General features: G+C 42.9%; 1 protein-coding gene across 5 annotated transcripts in view; it reads left to right on the top strand.

Moving 5' to 3' along the window:
* Positions 1-21,855, top strand: part of LOC139753720 (neo-calmodulin-like) — a 657,420-nt gene that overhangs the window by 620,582 nt on the left and 14,983 nt on the right. For all 5 annotated transcript variants that reach the window (XM_071670458.1, XM_071670461.1, XM_071670462.1 and 2 more), the window contains one exon: positions 17,272-17,508. In XM_071670458.1, coding sequence (XP_071526559.1) covers positions 17,272-17,508 — 237 coding nt within the window. The remainder of the gene's footprint in view (positions 1-17,271; positions 17,509-21,855) is intronic.

Here is a 21,855-nt window from a genome sequence, read left to right as displayed (position 1 = left end):
GAAGCAACACGGTGATCCACGCCACACAGTGTCATATGGTGACACAGATAAATCTGACATGTGTGCTGGATGGCACCGCCACAGGCCTCTATATTACAGAGAGCAGCCTGCGTCCCGACCCAGCTTAATTACGTTTGATCAAACATAGTGTGTTGTAAACGCTGGGAGTAAAACGCGACCAGAGGACACCTACCCACACGCCCTATGGTACGGGCAGTAGAGCCAGAACAGAGGAACCTGGGTCAGGAGGAGGCCCAGAAACGAGTCTGCTAGCGTTGCAAAAAGGGTGCAAGCAGGAACAGACGAGTGGATCCTCGGGAATTTACTGATAGTATTTCGAGGCTGAATAAAAGAGAGTATTATTAGTATGATTATTATTAGCTGTAGCTATAGTAGTAATATATGAAATTATGATAATAATAATTTGTGATGATAATAAAAGTAGTGATGAATCAATCAAATGCAGCCAAAGGCTGGAAATGCTGAGAGAATATATAATTTAAACAGTGGGTCTGTAAATAAGGGGTTAGGTTGAAAAAGACGGTCTTTCTTTACACAGAACAAGGGCGTTACAGCCTATTGATGCGATGGTAAGGACTGTATTTATACATGTGCGCAGCAGAACATCTTGGCCAGTAGATGTTTACGCTACTGATTTTGCCACTCCGCAATCTGACCTATAATTCTTGAAGGCTCATGGACGTATTTGTGCTTGATTATTGCCCTGTGGTTTGATCGGTGTTGATGAACGATTTCTGTCAACCTCTGTACTTTTCACTGTTGGGAAATCTGCCTGCCTTTCCTTTCAACATCCACCTGTGCGTGAACGAACGCAGGTGTTGGCAATCATCGTTCCGTTGCCAGATGCCAGTGAACGATCCTGTTTATAGGCATTATGGTGGTTATCTAATGGCCATTCCTGGACAGCTTGGTGCCTGTGAACTGTCGTGCACTGCCGTGCGGTACGGTGTCTTTGAATCATCACTGTCGTGCGGTACGGCGTCAGTGAATAATCACTGTCTTGGGGTACAAGTGTCAGTGAATAATCACTGTCGTGTGATACGGTGTCTGTGAATAATCACTGTCGTGTGGTACAAGTGTCAGTGAATAATCACTGTCGTGTGGTACGGTGTCTGTGAACCATTATATTGAAGTTTCTATTAATCTACAACTGGTCGACTGGGATTAAAACTGGACTTCGCTGCCACCCGTGATGCATGCAGTACTGCATCAAGGGTGGCAGCGAAGTCAAGTTTTAATCTCGGTCGGCCAGTTGCAGATAATTAGAAACTTCAGGCCCGGGGGCCCATACTTTTTTGGGGGAGACTGTACATCTCGGTGGGACGACGAAAGGTCAGAGTCCCCATTAGGGTTATGATGAATGAACCTTAGTCCACTCAGCAGTGTGTCGGTAAAGTCTTTTGAAAACAATTGAATAGAAAAACCTCCAGTATTAGTGACACAGTAGCAGGGAGTTGTTGAAACATGGACGAGAAATGATGATCAGGTTATGAAAGACTTATAATTTTCCTAAAGTCTCGAGACACAGTGGTATAAGACCCGAGAAAAGGGGAGGAGATTGAATAGCTTTAAACAGCAATAAGAAAATCAGTTGAAGAATTGAAGAGGCAAGGTTTTCTCTTTCGCCATATCGGCAAAAATCTACAACAGTCTCTTCGAAAACAGACTCGGACAATTAGCAGATCACAAGCTAAGCGAATGCCACCATGGCAGTCGACCTCGAAGTATAGAAGGTAAATAACAGTAAGATTTCCTGCAGGAGAGCCCGGAATGAGGAGGCAAGACAATTGGAAGGCAATTGAGAACACTCTCTGTGAAGTGCCTCCTGTGTCATGAAGAGCAGCAGTGAATGAAGCTGTAAGAACTTAGCGACTGTAAGATCTATGATAGACGATGAGGACCGAGTCGCCATACGACCGGGGGCGAAACGAGGAATTGCAATTGTCTCCTTTTGGTCTTTCATTATGTTTAATGGACGGGACAGTGTGTCAACAGAAGGAAGACAGGGAATACATTTTACAGTGAGGAAATGGTTGCTGGCTCCGTCAAGGGCCTCCAGGGAGCCGTTTGTGACGAGATGATGCTCAATGTATAGGGCTGGAATGGTAAGATAGCACAGTGACGTCAGAACCAGTGATAGACAATGAACGGAAGAACGTAATGTCGAAGTAGATGTTGCTCCTTCACATTTGAGTTACTTCAGTTTACAGTCAAAATGTTTCACCCGTACGGATCATTTATTTATAGGAAAATACTAAATACGTTGGAGTTTACATACACTACGACGGAAGCCCAACCAGAACTAGATTGCGAGCGGCGGAGACGCGCGCGTCCCTCCGTTTGATGAAGGGAACCATGATGGCTGGGTATGGACATTGGACGAAGGGGTCCGATTAATCAACGAAGCCCCTCCTCCTCCTCAGCCGTCCCGAGCTATGTTGATACAGTGGACGACAAGATGTGCATCTCGGAGACGCTAGAGAACTTCCTGGACGGCTGAAGGGAAGAGGGAAGTAAGAAGAACGCTACTGAAGAGCGGTTTTACTGAAGGCGAGTGAAACAGATGAAGAAAGTCCGTGATGAACAGTTTGTGGTAGGGCGTTGATAACCCAACTCGTAGACGGTGTGATGGCATGTGGCTCAGTAACGTTGCGCGCATGATTCTGTACCTCTGAAAGACTGCATGAGTTTATCTGTGAGAAGAATAGTGATTGTCCACATGATGATGTGTCGTTGAATTATGACTGACCAGCAGCAAGCATTACCTTCCATCTGTACTTTCCATTTAGTACCTTCTTCATCCACTCGCTCTCCACGGGCCATCTCCGTACATGCCTGTCCTGTCACATCCTAACCTTCATTCGCTCATACACCCTCCACACACACACACACACACACACACACACACACACACACACACACACCTCCTCTTCCACCTCCTCCTCCTCCTCCTCCTCCTCCTCCTCTTCCTCTTCCTCTCTCCACTTCTCTTTTCTTCTTCCCTGGTCTGAGCCAGGTGTTTGGCATCAGGAGAGACCAGATTCTTTGTCGGGGTTGGCTGGTTCGCAGTAAGTGAATTACTCACTGACTAGGGCATGGGTACCTAATGATAACTATAATCCGCCTCATCCATTAATGACCTAATGAGATTATGTAGCTAGTCAGGGCGCGGGAGGGCGTCCGCCTACGTTTCTGGAGACGTCTTTTGTCTCTCGGCTGGTGAAGCGTTACGTCACGCCGGATGATCACCTTTTTACCGCTCTGAATCGACTTGGGGGATTATTCAGATCCGGAGCTTCGGTTTCCCATAAGCTCTTTATTCGAGGGAAATACCGCACAGGTGCACACCAGATTCCATCCTGAGGGGAAAAAAGGATTTTTTTTTTTTCAACGTGAGTTCATGAGGTTATATTATTTAAAGATATCGTGGGCTTTGTCATTGTTTCAGCTCTGTATAATGTTACAGTAATGAGGCACAAAATGACTCGGACGCAAGTGAGTGATTGTTGTGTAACTTCAGCACTCGTATATGAGTAGAGAGGAAAAACGAGAGACAGTGTATAGCTACTTGGACTGTCTCTCTCTCACTCTCCTCCTAACAACATAACACATGATACATAATGAACACATTTTTGAAGACTTAAACACGTATGTGTGTATCTCATGTATCTGTCATCCTCACCATAGCTAACTTTGTGGACCCGAACAGCAGATTATAAGGCAGAGCTGGAAAAATACTGAAATATATATATATATATATATATATATATATATATATATATATATATATATATATATATATATATATATATATATATATCCTCGGTGACAACCAACTACAAGATCATATTTCCTCTAATTTAGAGTCGGGGTAAAAGTCAGACATCATACCGTTCCATTCTGGGTTAACTTACGATTGGTGATAGGATCAATGTTGATTTTCGTCTTAACCTTATGGAGGGAAAGTTGCTGTGGCATTGCGTGAAATTTTACTTCATATCTGATGGCGGAAATGATGAGTAATCTGGGTTTAGCAGAGATTATGAGCAATGGTCTTTTTTTTTCCAGGCAAAGTAGGTAAGGTTGGCGTTTCTCGATTCTTTGTGATAGGCTATGACGAGAGAGACACGCTAGGCTGGCGATCTCGGCAGGAACCGCTGGCCCGCGTACCCGCGTCTTCCACTCACCCCCACAGACAACACCAGTAGAAAAAAATATCATGTTAATTTTTTTTCTTCCTCATTCAAAAGGATATTTTTTCTGGATGGACATTCGCCTCGCTCGGCCGATCAGCCGTCACAGAATTAACGAGTCGTCCGGATCCGGTTAATTCGGTCTAGTTCACCCACCCCCACGAAGGACAGAAAAGTCATTTTTGAGAGAGCTCTGGTTAGGCGGATTTATGTTTCCCCATTTCTTTTGCTGTGTCTTGGATTTCGGCGGAAGAGAAAGAAATATCACGAACGATAGCCAAGCCTTGAACGCTAAGCGGAAAATATAGTTTTGTAGTCCAGCAGCCGCGGACGTTCTTAATGACCACAATGATATAATTCCTGCTGGCGATCTCCTCTGAAATCAATTTGGAAGGGTCGAAGAAGACAGGAGGAAAATGGGTCCATATATTCAGTTCGGTACGAAAGTCAGATTATCTAAGTACCTGCAAGAAAGGGGAAGAATTTTGAATATGTTTTCAATTAGGCTCGAAGGTCAGAGTTTCTGAATTCCCAGCAAGCCATTGAACATAGAATGTGCCATTCGAAGCAATGATTTACAATACACAGGAGCAGTGTAACGTCTTGCTGTGATAGAATTGTCCCTTCCTTGGCCTGTTGAGGTATGGTAGAGTCAGTAAAACAGCTGTCCAGGCGGTGCCTTTATAAGAGGCTTAAAAATTGAAAATTACCAATTTTCGAACACACTCGAAGTCCTTTTTGAGTCCTTTCCGCGGAGCTACTGCAGATAGACTAAGCGTAATGGGTCGGATGGCACGTATGCTCGCCTCTGAGATAGTCTCGAACTTTACCCTCTTTTTACGCCTCCTGTCTAAAGACCCAAACCTTCCCTTGTTCTCGTTCCTCTTGTCAGATGATGAAGTATATCGTTCTCATCGTTTCAAATACAGACGTAGATGCTGTTCACGTGGTTGACAGAAGAGTGTTTTGGTTCTGATGGTGTAAATCGTAAGAGGTTTTGTTAGGTTGGTGATACAATAGCGTCTGTGTTTTGGATAAAGATATAGTAAGATTCTGTGATTGTTTTTATACAAATGGTGGAATGTGAGGTTGTCTTTTTTGGGTAAGAAGACAAGTTGTTGGCCGTGTCGGTCACATGTAGGTAAACAATATGGTTCTCTTGGTGAAATGAATGATGAGGAAAAAAAAATGTGATTTGGTTGGTTATGTAATGGTCGAGAGACTGTCATTACTCTGGTCCACTTTGGTTGGGTATCCATACAAGACAATGAGGTTTACGGCACCACTTCACGGGTGAGTGTATGCCACTCCAATCCAAGTCGCATTGACTAGGTGGTGAGTCGCATTGACTAGGTGGTGAGTCGCATTGACTAGGTGGTGAACCACTTCTTACATCCATTCCTGACGCATGGATTGCGTGCCCCTTACATTTCATGCGTGCACGAATGCGACATTCATTCCTTGTCAGGGAAGGACTGAAAGATACGAATACTTACACCTAAACATCGCTTCACAAATTTCAATGCTCGTAAGGAGCGAGACTTCCTTTAACTTTTGGTTGCAGCACGCCTGATGCATTGCCAGAGAAGGACGTATAGAAAGAATGCTCTTTATAACCCACGTGATGAATGGGTAGATATACCCGACTTTAGTGGATGTCAAAAGTTCTTCGTTGAGACCAGTATGACGGGAGAACATACAGCAAGACTCGAATAATTGGGAAACTTTTGAAATTAACGTAATGTTCGTAGAGGACGCTGTGCATGGGGTCCTGCCGGAAAGGGACAAGAGGAGGGATTTGCCCCCTTTTACATTTAACTAAGATGTACACCTCCAGTATGCACGTATTAGGTAGTGTAATTAACATCCTAACTAAACTAAATATTTTAGTGATTTTCATCAAAAATTTGTAAATTCGTGTTTGTTTTTTAAGCGCACATAACACATTTTCTTTTTAGTCTGTTGACCTACATTGTAAAAGCTGATCCCCAACATTGTACATATATGTTTTGTACCCCGTTGAAAATATTTCTGTGGACGCCCCATGACGCTTCCGTAGGTTCAGGGTCCCTCGAACGCCACAGGAGAATATTCGCCGCAGCCATACGTAAGAGAAAATTAATAAATAAAAACAACAAAAGCCAGAAAATTCTTGTACATATGCTTAACCTGCACAGTACGGATTTCAATTTGAATGCCAATTTACGATGGATCTGTTAATCTAATTGTATACATATCCTATGATTAATTCACGACTCGGTTCATTGCAATTGCAAATGCGTACGTTGGAGTACTATACAGTGCATGGGATAACAGAAGACCTGATGGCCTAAGACGAGGTTACTTGCTGGAAGACATTACTAGCATTCTGAATGCCAGACGTATTTTGACGAAGACAGGATAGTAAAGCGACATTTTTTTTTTTTTATCTATATCATTCAGCAGCTTGCAGTGTACACATAAACAACAGTACTAGGCTTTCTTAAAGCAGTCACGTGTACATATGTCTACAGAACACAACGATTTGAACAGCTTCTTTTTAGTCACAGCTTTGCTGTTGATATTCACATATGTGATTCAGTGTCGTTTTAAAAGTAAACACAATATTTACAGTGGTTGGAATTTGGAAGGAGAAATATATTCTCTCAGTCGTCACATGCTTCCGAGTTTTTTTTTGAGCAGAGTGTGGAGGTGAATTTGGAAGGAGAAATGTATTCCCACAGTCGTAACATGCTTCCGAGTTTTTGAGCAGAGTGTGGAGGTGAATTATACGCATCCTTGATTCACTGTCATGTTTATAAATAGAATGCAGGAGCAAAATATTCGTCCTTGGTTTCATATTTAAGGGTGACACTGGAAGTAAAATATTCGTAGTCATGATCTCCATCTGCCAGGCACGGTAGAGTAGCAGCGCGAACCTGTGCCTCCCTGTATTTCTCACACAAAGTGAGGTTTACTCCCCCTGAGCACGACGGTACGACCCTTGAGCACGGCGATATGACCCTTCAGTACGACCCTTGAGCACGACGATATGACTCTTCAGTACGACCCTTGAGCACCACGATATGACTCTTCAGTACGACCCTTGAGCACCACGATATGACTCTTCAGTACGACCCTTGAGCACGGCGATATGACTCTTCAGTACGACCCTTGAGCACGACGATATGACTCTTCAGTACGACCCTTGAGCACGACGATATGACTCTTCAGTACGACCCTTGAGCACGGCGATGTGACCCTAAGGTCTTATGACCCTTACAGGTCAGGTTGAGGGCCGTACCATCGTGATCAATGGAACGAGGATATCCTTTTAGCAACACCTGGCCGTAATATCGAATATATGTGGCGATGCTTGAGGGGCCAGGATTTGTGGAAATGTTAAATGAATAAACTCTTACCACGAGTAGTTGCCTGAGAGGCACACTAACCAAAAGATTCGATTAAAACGACCTGGTATATGTGTGCGGTGTTGTTAGCAAGGTTTGCCACTGAAAGAGCTTTGTAGTCAGTAGTTGTCGTCACTGTGTACGGAAAGCGATTTATCAGAACTCCAAATTTGTATGTTCGTGCAATACTGTATATATATATATATATATATATATATATATATATATATATATATATATATATATATATATATATATATATTCTTTCATACTATTCGCCATTTCCCGCGTTAGCGAGTTAGCGTTAAGAACAGAGGACTGGGGAATATCTTCACCTGGCCCCCTTCTCTGTTCCATCTTTTGCAAAATTAAAAAAAAGATGAGAGGTGAGGATATATATATTCCTGTGATCAAAAGGATTACAGTTGAGCGCGCGATCAAGTATATTCCTATGAGTCCACGGGGAAATGAAACTCGGTAAGTTCCCAAGTGCACCTCTGTGCAATAATCACATCAGGGGAGATACAAGAAAGGAATGTAACAGTCAGTTCATATACAACGAAGAGACGTAGCTTTGTCTGCATGAGAATACACCACCAGTGAAGTCACCCTTGGCAAGGCGGTACAACTGTGAGTGCATTTTTATCAAAGACATTGTCACTCCAAAGTCCATATCTCGCTACTATTGGAAGCAATGCAGCCTAGGAGCCTTTACAAAGAGGTTGTGGGTAACACCAGATTTTTTTTTTTTTTTTATAGACATTGGTCCTTTGAGCACTTGGCAAGGGAGTGTGGCTTCCAGTCATTTTTGTCTGTTCTTTTCGCTGCGACATAAAACTCACGTTACCCTCCCTACATACAGCCACACCCTGGACCCTCAAGGGAGCTACGTCTATCCGGAAGGATACGATAGTTCCTCTCCTCTGTAATGATACAGTGCACCCCTATCTATCCATGTACTACACTCTCATCCTACCTGTGTATTGACTCTTGACACACATTGCTGCCCCCGATCTTCGTTTCCCTCCTTCCCACTCGGTGGCTGCCAGCAGGCACTGTGTGCCTCGAACAGCGCACCTGGAGGAGACGCTGTTGGAGTTCGCACCACCACCACCACCACCCCCTCCTGATGCAGCTTAGGGTTTATCGTCAACAGGGTCCCCTGTCTGGCCTGGGTAGGTGAAGTTTACTGTGCAGGAGGAACCAGCCTCTCTCTCTCTCTCTCTCTCTCTCTCTCTCTCTCTCTCTCTCTCTCTCTCTCTCTCTCTCTCTCTCTCTCTCTCTCATATCGTGGACGGTTGAAGAGCTTGTCTCAAAATTCTGAAATGTTTTTGGGGGAGCTCGGATGCGTTGCCGGGGAGTGAGGATGATGCGAAGCCACCCCCCAGATATCATACCCTGCTGAGTGAGAGGGAAAAGTGGAGAAATAATAATAATGATAAAGAAAAAAGATAATACCCGCTATAACTCGTCTCGGCCGCGTATAGTTAACCGCCATCCTTGGACAAAGGCCAGCGGAGAATTACCTGTGTAGGAGGGCTAGCTGGCTGGGCTGGGCTGGTTGGTTGGCTGGCTCAGGTCCTGTGGCTTCGCGCGTCTCCCAGGACGCCCATTAGGCACGAGCATAAATCTATAAATCATTGGTGAGAGCAACAAGGATGTTAACACAGGTTGAAGAGAGCCATGTCAAGCAAGATGTCTATAGAGTTGAGCGTTTAAGCACGAATTATAAGATGTGATTATCCCGCTACTGAAGTTATTTTTTGTTTTTTTGTTGGATATTGATTCATTGCTGCTTGACGCGCGAAACACAGCTTTAATGAAAATTGCATTTCTGCCGCAGTGACTTATGGGTTGGTGTGTATGTGCTGTGATAAGCTCGGGCAGCGTAAATGGTCGTATCTTGTGTGCAGGAAACGCTTGCTTGCCCGGTCCCGCCTGTCCACCGGGCCACCAGATAATCGCAAACTCTATTTCCGGGTGTAGTAGTCGAGGCGCGCCCCCTATGCCGTGCAACAACCGTGGTCTCCCTCACCTCCCCCACAGTTCCTTCTCCAGCGTTATATAATCCTTCTTGTCGTGCGAACTCAGATCACAACGTTGTTTCATGAAGTAAATGAAAGAAATGTTTCATCATCAGAGCGAACTCCATACAATCATTATTGCGAACTTGAATTAATCTGAAATTGCCAAATACTTCCTGAAAAGGCGCATAAAGTATTGATTCTTTACGAGCTCAGAACTGTTTGTGTTGTCTGAGTACTTAGTCATCACCCAATGTGGGGCGTTAAGTACTTGAGTCATCACCCAGTGTGGGGTGTTAAGTACTTAAAGTCATCACCCTTGGTTTGTGTGAGGATCAGACACATACCACACGAAGGAGCTGACTGGTCCCGCCTGGCTTTACGAGAAACGTAGTTGGTATTCCTGGGGAGACAGATACTATCGGATCCTGGGGTGACAGTTCCCAACTTTGGCATGAACCATGGATGAGCTGGGAACACTCCAGCTTCGCCGTTAGTGGGAAGGGTGGTCCCCAGGGAGGAATATTACGGAGGGGGAACCTCTGTTGGCAACGCTCACTCCGCCTCCCTCTCCTCCTCCCTCCCTCCCCTCCCCAAGCACCCTGACCCTCTTCCGTGGCAACATCAACCAAAACATTTCATTTTATTTTTTTTTCTGGAAATTTCGTATCTGAAACTCTTGAGCTCCTGCACCATTAGAAACCTCGGCTTTAGCCATTTTTATATTACCTATACCTCCTTGAAGTACAGCTTTAGACACAACCTGAGGTGAGATAAGCCATCGTGGCAATACTCCCTGTGCGGTAGATTGCCAACTTACCCCCCTCCCCCTCCTCGCCATAACTCACCGGGGGTTTTAGAGGAGGAGGCAGAGGGCGTAGGGTGGAAGAGTGCAATATCCATGGGAACGAGCAGGCGGAGACAACCAATAATGATGCATTTAAAGGCACCCGGTGGAGAGGCGACGGCTGCTGGAGAAGGGCAGAGTTGTGATTGCTGCTGTGGGGGGCTGAGAAACGCTTTTTCTGTGGGGGGGGGGGGGAGGCTGATCGGGGAGCAGTGCTTGGATGGCTGCTGGCGTGGATACGGCTACTAGGGGAGAGAAGAGTTAAGATTGCTACTGGTGAGAGGGGGGGGGGGGCAGACTGGGAACGGCTGCTAGGGGGAGGCAGAATGGGGATGGCTGCTGGGAGGGAGAAATGGGTGGGTGGTCACGGCTGTCGACGAGACGTAATGAAAGAGACGAGAGAGAGAGAGAGAGAGAGAGAGAGAGAGAGAGAGAGAGAGAGAGCATGAATGCAGTTTTCCTCTCCCCAGTTTAACCTACTATGCTCACTCTCCTTGGAGGACTTGGGCCCCTCACTGTGTTGAACCACTCTCTTCACTCGTGAGTTCAGTGGTGCCTCGCCCACCTGCTTGACGGGAAAGATGTTAAAAATAAAAGTGAAATAAACGAAGCGCACCATAAATATTGGACATTAAAAAACGAGCTTACATAGGCTTCTAGGTAACGAAGGAAGGCCTCATAGTGCAATGACGGTAACGAAGGAAGGCCCCATAGTGTTGTTACGGTAACGAGGGAAGGCCCCATAGTGCTGTGACTTTATTATTATAATTATTATCATTATGATTATCTTTATTATTATCTTTGTTATTATCGTTAGTTGTTGTAGTAGTGTTTACTTCTGATGTTACTGTTCTTTTGTTACTGTAATGTTTATAGTGATATTAATATCAATAACGACTGAAGGATCATATACACAGTGTGAGTGCAAGTGGCCTTTGAATTATCCTTAGTACCTTAATATGTTAACGATTTTTTCGGTTATAATTTATAACTTGGCTTAATGACCCCGGCCGTTGATAGGTCTAAACCCCAAACAGCCTACCCAATAATAATGATGATAATAATGATGATAATAATAATAATATTGATAATAATGATAATGATAAATGATAATCGTTTGACTACTCAAGTAAGTAATACTTTTGCGGGGGTTCCTTTATAGTGTCGGCGTTCCTCCACAAAAAAAATAATAATACTTTGTACATTTGACGTATAGTACAGATGATGACTCAGTGACCTTTAGCTGTTGATAGCCATTACACCTAACACCATACACCTGCGTCCCTCCTGGTTAAAGTTCACATGTAAGTGTCAGGTTAGGCGACGGAAACACTGGCGCAGTGTTGTCCACCGACAGCTACTGTGTATCGTCATTATACGAGACGCGTTATGCGAAGGGGGAGGAAAAAAAGGTTCTTTTTCTTCGCCTTAACTAACGCACATGCTTTATGTTGTTCCTGCAGTTACGTTATTACGCAAATTGAAACATAGCTGATGGTTGTGTTTTAGGATGGCGATACGCGGCAAGTTGGGAAGAAACGGAAAGACTGAAGTATTTGAAAGTACGTTTGAAAGCCAGACAGCATAAGACCAGGGGGGTGTTTGACCGAGGTTATCTGCTTTGGGGAGGACAGCAATAGAGTCTTGAATTCCTCCTCTTCAGTATAGATCGAGACAGAAGTAAAGCAGAAGGCTCCTCGTCATTTCAGTATGAAAATAACCAGCGATAAAATACACGCAGAACCGGAAAAGGTAAGATGAGTTTTATATAAACCAGGTGACTTTGAACTTCAAAGTAAACGGATGATTTTAAGCTAGTTAGTGTTTACCTCATAATGAACTCAGTTTTAAGCTAGGAGTAAACGTGGACGTTTTTTCACGTAAGGGTAAACTTGCTCATATGCAGAAGGCGTACGTGTGGTGTTTTTTACAGAGGCATTAATTGCTGACGGTCATTAGATAGGGTGGGTTACTTTGAAGCACCAAATATTTGGTTACCTTCCAGCCAAGGAGAGTGAGAAAAGGGGGAAGTGAAAGAGTGTGTGGGCAGCTGGGTGAATCGGAGGTTAGCTCAGTCTCAATTAACCAGGGTTAAGGCTAGGCTGTGCATAAGTACAATGGCCAAATGCTGAAAACAATTGTATTCTCGGGAGTCAGCTCTGCGTTTATTTTTGTTATTTCGGATTTTTTTTCAAGAAAAGGTTCTGATGTAACTCCATGATCCCTTTCCCAGGATTTTTTGTCTAGCTCCAAGGCTGCCCTACGTCCAGTAGCAGGGAAATGATGGACTCCTTTCGGAGTAAGTTCTTGGACCATGCACCATCGGGCTGAGGGTGACTTTTCAGTTACTGTAACCAGAGGCAGTCAAGGTAGCTCAGTAGCTTTTTCATTTTTGCTTACATGTTCCCTGAGTAGTATCGTGCCCTGAACATTATCGTATGATGGGTTAAACTGTATTTTACCGATTAGTTACTTATTCCATTATTGGATTAATCGACTTCTCGTAAGTTTTTTTTCTTTTTTGCGAGTATTGTGATTCGTATAGTTATCAGTTATGATGAACGAGGAAACCAATCTTAATTGGACCCAAGGCAATTGTTGTCACGGGAAAACCCATGTTTGTCACAGCCATGAATTATAGGCAAAGATGAAAAAGAAAAAGTTAAACCCAACCCCAATCCGCGATCAGGGTAGCCACAGAGCATGCCAGGCAACTGATAAGCTCCTGTGGCTCGCCCTCAGACCACCGGAATCGTGGGGAAGACGGGCCAAGACCGCCAGCGAACTTCCGACTCTTCGATAGTGTTAATCGTAGCACCATCGAGCGAGCCATGTCGCGGAAGGGCATTCCTGCCTTCGCCAGGGCATAATGTCGACGTACGACCGAGCCTTCACACACATTGAAGGCACACTGCCTTCCATATACATCAGGCAGTCCTTAAAATGAGACATAGACCGACCATCTCCATCTTCATGGAGACATTTCAAGACTGGAGAGAGGTAGGGTACAGCGGGCAGCAGTTCTGCAGCCTCGCCGCTGTGACTTTTCAACCCAGAGGTGATGCCATGGAAAATCATTTCGAAAGTAGATTAGTCTATAGAATAACGGTGCCGTCTAGTAGACATGATAATCACTTATTGTTTCATAACGAACTGTCTGCAAAATACTCACTAAATAGTTTATGTACCAATACATTACTGTATGCTGCTCATGGGTGCACCTGTTGGTCGTCTTGTAGTGACTAATGCCCGTGGCAATTCAGTTAGTCTTTTCGGTCTGTAAAAGACCGTCACTATGTACATTACACAGGGTGAGTGAAACCCAGTTTAATTACGATAAAGTTTCCGTAAAATACGTGTCTATCAGTAAATATATGACCTTCCATTCCCCCGTCTTCCCTCCACCGCACACACGCACACAAGCGGTGACGAACTGACTTGTAAAAGTATCCATTGTCAACACGACCATGATCTTCACCCTTACTTCATACATCATTTCGTGACAGCGTCTCCATCCTCGTCTATTGAGTATCGTCCATCAGCCTGTTAAGTGAATCTCTAGCCTCTTCGTTATATTCACATTATACATCAACTCATTAATTAGCGTCTATCCCCTTCATCCTCCTCACAGTCGCCTCCTGCCGACGCAGCGGCAGCATGACAAACACCGAGAGAAATCGATAGTCGCCCTCATACATCTTGTTATTTTGCCACAGTGGCGAGGCTGCAGAACTGCTGGCCGCTGCACCCCTACCTCTCTCCAGTCTTTAATGTCTCCATGAAGACGGGGATGGTCGGTCTATGCCTCATTTTACGGATTGCCTGAGGTGTATGGGAGGTATTCTGCACGAGAACTCGAACTTAGCTGTGTAGTGGGAAAGAGTTACCGGAAACGGAAGACTCGTTGGGCGTTATATTTAATCCTACATTACATTGTCAATGAATTTATTCATTAATGATAACTCGAGGAAACGATCATGTTTTTTTGCCATTTACTCTCAGTGTCTTACGTCCTTCTAGCGATGTTCAGAAGTATAATTCAATATATTGAATAATGATTATATATATATATATATATATATATATATATATATATATATATATATATATATATATTCTTTTCTTTTCTTTTAAACTATTTGCCATTTCCCGCGTTGGCGAGGGAGCGTTAAGAACAGAGGACTGGGCCTTTTTTGTAATATCCTCACCTGGCCCCACTCTGTTCCTTCTTTTGGAAAATTAAAAAAAAAAAAACGAGAGGGGAGGATTTCCAGCCCCCCGCTCCCTCCCCTTTTAGTCGCCTTCTACGACACGCAGGGAATACGTGGGAAGTATTCTTAATCCCCTATCCCCAGGGATAAACGTGATTGTCCAAAAACAATGTTTGGACAATCACATGTTTACCAAATGGCGTCCTAGCTTCGTCTCTTCGATGTATATCAACTGACTGTTACATTTCTCTCTTGTGTCTCCCCTGATGATGTGATTATTACACGAAAGTGCACTTGGGAACTTTTCGTGTTTCATTTTCCCCGTGGACTCATAGGAATATCTTGATCACGCGCAAAATTGTGATCCTTTCCAATATATATATATATATATATATATATATATATATATATATATATATATATATATATATATATGTGTGTGTGTATGTGTGTGTGTGTGTGTGTGTATGTGTGTGTGTGTGTGTGTGTGTAGGTTTTTGATTTTGGTTGCAAAGTGAGTAATAGTGATATTCGAAAGGCAGCACCTTGGCGTTTGAAAAAGCAGCCAAGCCTGTTGCGTTGAGCTGAAACCTTTGGTCGCCTGCTTCCATGCTGAGACCTGGCATCAACTTTGGCGTCTCTTGCCTGAATAACTCATCTAGTTAGAAGAGCTTTCTTGTGTATCTTCACAAAGTCTCTTGCAATCTGAAAGTAGTTTTTGTGGAACCTAGAAAGCTGCTTTCAACAATTTCCTTTTTCCCTTTTTCAATGTAGGCTAACACTTGATGGAAATGAATTTCTCGACCATTAAACCATAGTACAGTATAATACAGATAAAAGGATACCAAAGTTCTCATTACTGCCAACACCCTTAATTTTGTACATTGGGTGAAGACCAGGGAGGAAAAGAAATGAAAAGGCGTCCATTGGGAAACGGTTTTTACCCAACCGCACAGCTAAGACAGGTTTTTCTGACCAAAAATTCCCATCCAGAAAGTGTGATCATACTCAGCTTCCATCTTGAATTGGAGATATCAGCATGAATTAGAAATTGTGATTTTAGTGGCAGCCAACTTTTCTTGGAGAAATCGATACATTTAACACATTATTGGCATTCATCATTGCTTACAAATGAATATACAACTATATTCCATGTTGATATAAGCATGATTGTTGATTTGTACAAGGAAACGTGTTTGGATATAATTGAAAAAAAAATATATGTGCGGCCATTTTTGAAATTTGAATGTGTTGGTTTGGGTTTCTTCTAACCAGGATCCCTCATGTAGAATTTGAAATTATATATGAATTTCGCCCTGGAATGGATTTATCGTCCAATCGGATTCCTTTCTTGTTTTTTGTTCGCAAAGAAATTAACCAGTATACATACCCCTAGATGTCATTTACATTTTTGTTGGAAACACACCAATGATTAATTTCATCATGCTCACTTATCTTCAGCTGTCGCTGCCTCACATTTATGAGCAAGAGGCTTGAGTTCGTGACTCATATGAGTTGACTTTTTGTCCCCTCCTCTGTCTTGTACAAGATAATCATACTTATTTTTGAGGGTATTTATGCAAGACCCCAATTATAGGACGCTTGAAGCTTCGAGGCTGCATTACGATCATAGCCAGGGAAATCATGTACTTGATTCAAGCGTGAAGTTCCTCGAAGAGACTGAAATGCGAAATGCCGAAGAGACTGAAATGCAAAATGCCTTTCGTCCACTGACCATGCTATCAGTGTGATCCGTGTCGCTGACAATGTATTACATTGTTTCCATTTAAAAGCTTTCAATTGTTCCGTCTTATTTTTGCTGGTGTTATTTTGTCTGATCTGGTTTAGTATTTTCTTTTCTTTGTTGAGTGCGTTAACACCTTCCTTACTTCCCCGTATAGATATTCCATCTCTGCAAAATGGTTACATGTCGCTCAAAAACTCCACAATTTTCCTCTATTTATGTCTGTCATTAAATTGGTCACTGGTTTTACAGTGTCTTGTTGTGTTTGTTGATTCTCTGTGATTTGTTTTGTTAATGAGATCCCTCTATGTAGTTTACTTATTCCTGCTTTCTTTTTCCTATTACAGAATTACATCAAGCACAGACCAGTAAAGAAGTTAAAATCATTCTTAATGTACCTGTTATACATCAGTTAGGCAGACGCATACAGCTCTCACAATACAGATATTCCGTATTCAGGTACTTCCACTGACTAGTCATTTACTCTTCTAGAAGGCCCACATATTAATGGCTATTTAGCCTATCAAGGTCTGCCTCTATATTGTGTGATTCACGTGACTGCTTATATGACTCCCGCTGAGGAAAATCGGATCTGCTTTCATCTGTCTTCCTGAAGCAAACCCACTCATGGACGATTTTACTTAGAGACAAACCAAACATTCGTTCACGCAAATTTCTCTGTGACTCTTCCATGAAGGAGTCCTCCTTGTGATTTCTGGGTTTTTTTTTTTTAACTTTTCCATAAAAAAGTAAAACTCCGCCTATCTAATTACGCATGTTTTGTATTCCTCCAAGTTTCCTCACTTAGAAATACCTTTTAAGACATAATTTTCTCCCCGTAGGCCCGCAGTAAGAGTGGTTCCGTGGATGCAGTGCCAAAAAGCCAGGCAGTGAAAGGTGCCGCTGCCCAGAAGGGAGGCACCCCTTCCAAGACCGGTAACAACAAGCAGGTGACCAAGCCCTCAGCCCAGAAGACACAGGTCAAGCAGGCTCCTTCCAAGGTGCAAGTGAAGGGAGGCAAGAAGGGCAAAAAGGGCCTCAAACACCAGCAGTATGACCTCATCGTCACCATAGACCTGGTCAGTGGTATTCCTCTGTTAATTCGTTCATTCTGTAGATCAGGTCATTGTCACTATTCGCCTCCATAGCTCACCATACATCACAAACCTTTGTCATATTTTGCCATTACTTCATCCTGTGTGTGTGTATATATATATATATATATATATATATATATATATATATATATATATATATATATATATATATATATATATATATATATATATATATATAATCAGTTCTATTAAGTCATTATTACAGTCGCCGTTTATCTGGTGCCATTATGGTTACCCATTCTTGTTCTTACTAATTTGCTTCACTCAGCATTAACATCATTGTTAAACTGTTGTTGATGAATATATTCCCACTGGTATCGAATTTTCCTCAAAATTTAAGCTGTTCATAGAAAGGGGTCATTTTTGAAAGAACTTGGCATCTGCTGTATCTCTCCTGAGTTACTGAGTCATTTTACATACACACATTCACGTCCGAAACCTCTTTGGTGGCCGTAGTATTGTTATGGCCCTTCGTACCGGCCTTATCATTGCAGAGGGTCACGTTTGGCTTCATCAGTATCTAATTCCACATCATGATTTGGTTTTTTTAAGTACACTTTCCTGAACTGGCTAGCACCATGTGCTGCCTTAGTGAGTAAGCCATTGTCAAATATCACCTCATTATTGTAATTACAGTAATTTAGATGTATGTAGGAGCAAAAGTTCATTCCAAAGCACTGTCAAGCAAATATGGATCATTTCTTCATGGCAGGTATGAAATTCAATATTATTTCCAGAAGTCTACCATGGTGAGTGCACCCTGCATGCATGTGTCTTTAAAGAATAGTTCTATGCCTCTACCCAGACTTATCATCAGTTGTGTCTCCTTGTATGATTGATAATTGTGGGTCGGATTAAGATCAACTTAATGTGATTCACTGTATGATATGTATGGTATAATAACGATTACTAGCATCCCTATTTGCTGTTTTCACATTCCAGTCACACAAGAAAATTGTTGATTTGATGTACATTCAGTTAATCTGTATATGCAGTGTGCTTTCTCCTAGTGTCCAATAAGATTGCCTATTTCGCCGTCTCACTTCACACTTCCCTACCTATCACTCGCCATACCTTTTCACCTCATCGTTAATCTTCAATTGCCTCTTCATCTTTCTCGTGTCTGCCTTACTTACAGTCAGTCTCATAGCCATTCAACACGGCTCTCTTATTGCTAGTAAACTAGATAAGACATTATCGAAAAGTGCATGTTGCTTGCGGGTGTTGACATATGATATTGACATTGCCTTGCTGATTCTCGTATCTTGCACGTCATGTCTCATCTGTGAAAGTTATTTGTCCTTTGTTGTTGTAACTTCCGAGAAGAGTATGTTCATTCTGTTTACCTCCAAAACCCCACATACGTGAAATGGAGGATGGAGGTGCGATTTTCTATCGTAGGTGTTTCTAAAGAGCTAATTGAAGTTCAGTTGGTGTGGTCTATATGTTGATCCTCACACCCTTTGCTTTATAGTTTCATATCATCTGAAATGACGCTCTTTCATATGTAAGGTTTCACTGTCTGTTTCCACGAGATTGATGGGTTATTTCATATACTGCTTGCTGCAGTATATCGTATGTGTGCTTTGCCTTAGGCGGAATTATTTTGTAGGTGCCAGTAACTCCTATAATTATTCAAATGAGTAAAGGATAGAAAAAAAATGAGAATTCTCTTTATATCATTTGGTATCTGTCCGCCAGGGGAAACATTGTGATATATATTATCATTCTCAATGATTTAGAGCAAATTCTCTCCCACACTACCCGTGTACCTTACCGCTGTGACCAATCCTCTAATATTCTGGATCAGATTTTCACCTCCAGTCCATTCCACTGTAACTACACAATCTCGCCCCCAGTTGCTTCAGCTGACCACAATATCATAAATGTATCTCTTTTAACGGCTCGCCCCACTCTAGCAACCCCTTCTAAGCGTAGATACTGTCACCTTAACCAAGCTGACTGGAATAACTTAACGTAACTTCTTCTGTGACTTTATTCAGGTAAATGAGTGTCTCTTATGTGGTGATGCCTCTGTCTCCACCAGACACATAGCTGAAGTTATTCTTGCGGGAATGAAAGCATTTATCCCCTCTTCCTCCAATCCATGGTTCAACCGTTCCTATTCTGAGGCCATTCAGGCAAGGGATCAGGTATGTCGGGGTTGGAAAAAACTCTCTTTCCTCTGACTCCCATTCGGCTTTTATCACTGCCAGTAATCGCTGCGCGCACGTTATCCATGAGGCGAAGTGTTCTTTATTCAAAGGAAGTGCGATAACCTTTCCTCGTCATCCACTGATAGGTCTTTCTGTTTTTTTAGCAAAGGGCTTCTCAAACAATTTCTGTCGCTGTACCGTTCCTTCACTGACGGTACTCTAGCTGTCTCTCCCGTAGAGAGTTCAACTCTCTTTGGTTCCCATTTCTCCTCTAACTCCACCTCTGATGACTCTAACATTTCCTCATCCCCTGATGCTCCTCTTATTAATCTTATGCCCCTCCCCATACTCTCTTCTCGGATGGTCCGAAAAGCGCAACTCTCTCTCGACGCAAGCAAGGCCTTACGGACCTACTGGCCTCGTTTTTGTTTAGAAACCAAAACATATCTATCTTCTTGGAAGCATGTGTAGATATATCCCATCCCTAAGAAGGATGACCTCTCTAATCCCTCTAACTATCATCCTATTGCTTTGGCATCTAGCATTTTCAGCCTTCGAATCCCTCCTCAGCTCCCATATCCTTAGGCACCTTGAATCTCACAGTCTTCTCTCTAATCACTAGAATGGCTTCCGTGAGGTGAGATCCTCCCGTTGTATTATTCTTTTGTATCTTCCTAATGTCTGGTCATCATCCCTGAATGATTTTGGGAAGTTTTGGGTAGTTGCCCTTGACATATCCAAAGCTTTTGACAAGGTTTAGTATCGAGGTCTCATCTCTAAGCTTCCCTCTTTTAGCTTCCCTTCTCCACTTGCTCCTTCATATCTAGCTTCCTCTCTGGCTGATCTAACTCTGTGGTTTTTGATGGATCAGCCCCTCCCTCCTTCCCCCCCCCCCCTTTTTTTTTCCTCTCTCTATCAACAGTAGTGTCGTCCTTCAAGATTCTGTTCTGTCCCCTACACTTTTTCTCCTTTTCATTAACGATTTCCTCTCTTCCACAAACAACCAAATGCACCCATATGCTGACAACTCAGCACTACATTCATTCACATCCTTCAGTTCTGCTTCTTCTATAACTCGATCTGCATCTCGTCTTGACACAGCTTTTTCAATAAACTCGGACAGGATATCTAAGTGGGCTAGACGAAATCTAGTTAAGTTTAATGCATCCAAGACCCAGTTTCTACCCATCTCGCTATCGAAAACCTCTCACAACTCTCATCTCTCCTTTGACGGTTTTGTAATTCCATCTCTTGACCTATTTCTTGGAAACCCCGCCCTACGAAAATAGCCAAGTCTGTCTCAGAGAAACTGGGGGTCCTCTTTAGATGTCAAAATTTCTTTCCTTCTGAACAGTTACTCCTTTATACACAGGACTGACTCGTCCTTGTATGGAGTACTGCTCTCACATCTGGGGTGGTTCTTGCTCTGCGTACTTACTTCACAGAGTTGAGTCGAAAGCAATTCTACCTCTAAACTCTCCCAGGCTAACTTCCAAACTTGACCTTCATGCCCTACGCCGCAATTTTGGTTCACTTACCCTCTTGTATAGGTATTACTTTGGTTTTTGCTCGTAGGAGCTGGCTGCTTGTGTGCCCTCGCCACTAGCTAGACCACGCAATACTCGGCAAGCTGGTGCGTCACATGATTATCGTGTGGCCGTTGGCAACTCAAGGGTGGGCCGTTTTGATAACTTGTTTTCTCCCAACTCGTTGAAGCTTTGGAAGTCTGTGCCCTCCTATGTGTTTCCCAATAACTGTAACCTGGCACATTTTTAAAGCCAGGGTTTTTTTTTTTTTCAGTTCTTCGAAAATTCGTAAATACTTTCCTTTGAGTTTTTCTTTTCATAGTCCTCTCTGTATTTCAGTTAAAGCCAGCCTTGATGTGGCTGTAACCTCCAACGTAAAAGAAAAAAGAATAGTTGAGTCCAAAACAAACGAGCTTCTCTGGCAAATTTGATATACAAATTTCATGCATAGTTGAAAAAGCATGTTTTTATTGAGTACCTGAAGCAAATTGTGCCTTTCTGAGAATTTTATGGTTATAATTACTTTTCTTTTTAAGATGACTGAGTAGCTGTTTTCCTCAGTAAAGTGAAAAGGTCTTTTCAAGGATCCAGAGTTGTACTAATTGGTAGACAGTCACCATACTGAT

Source organism: Panulirus ornatus, chromosome 15 (assembly GCF_036320965.1).
Source record: "Panulirus ornatus isolate Po-2019 chromosome 15, ASM3632096v1, whole genome shotgun sequence".
NCBI classification, from domain to species: domain Eukaryota; kingdom Metazoa; phylum Arthropoda; class Malacostraca; order Decapoda; family Palinuridae; genus Panulirus; species Panulirus ornatus.
The sequence above is the reverse complement of the archived record's forward strand: the minus strand, read 5'-3'. Positions and strand labels throughout refer to the sequence as shown.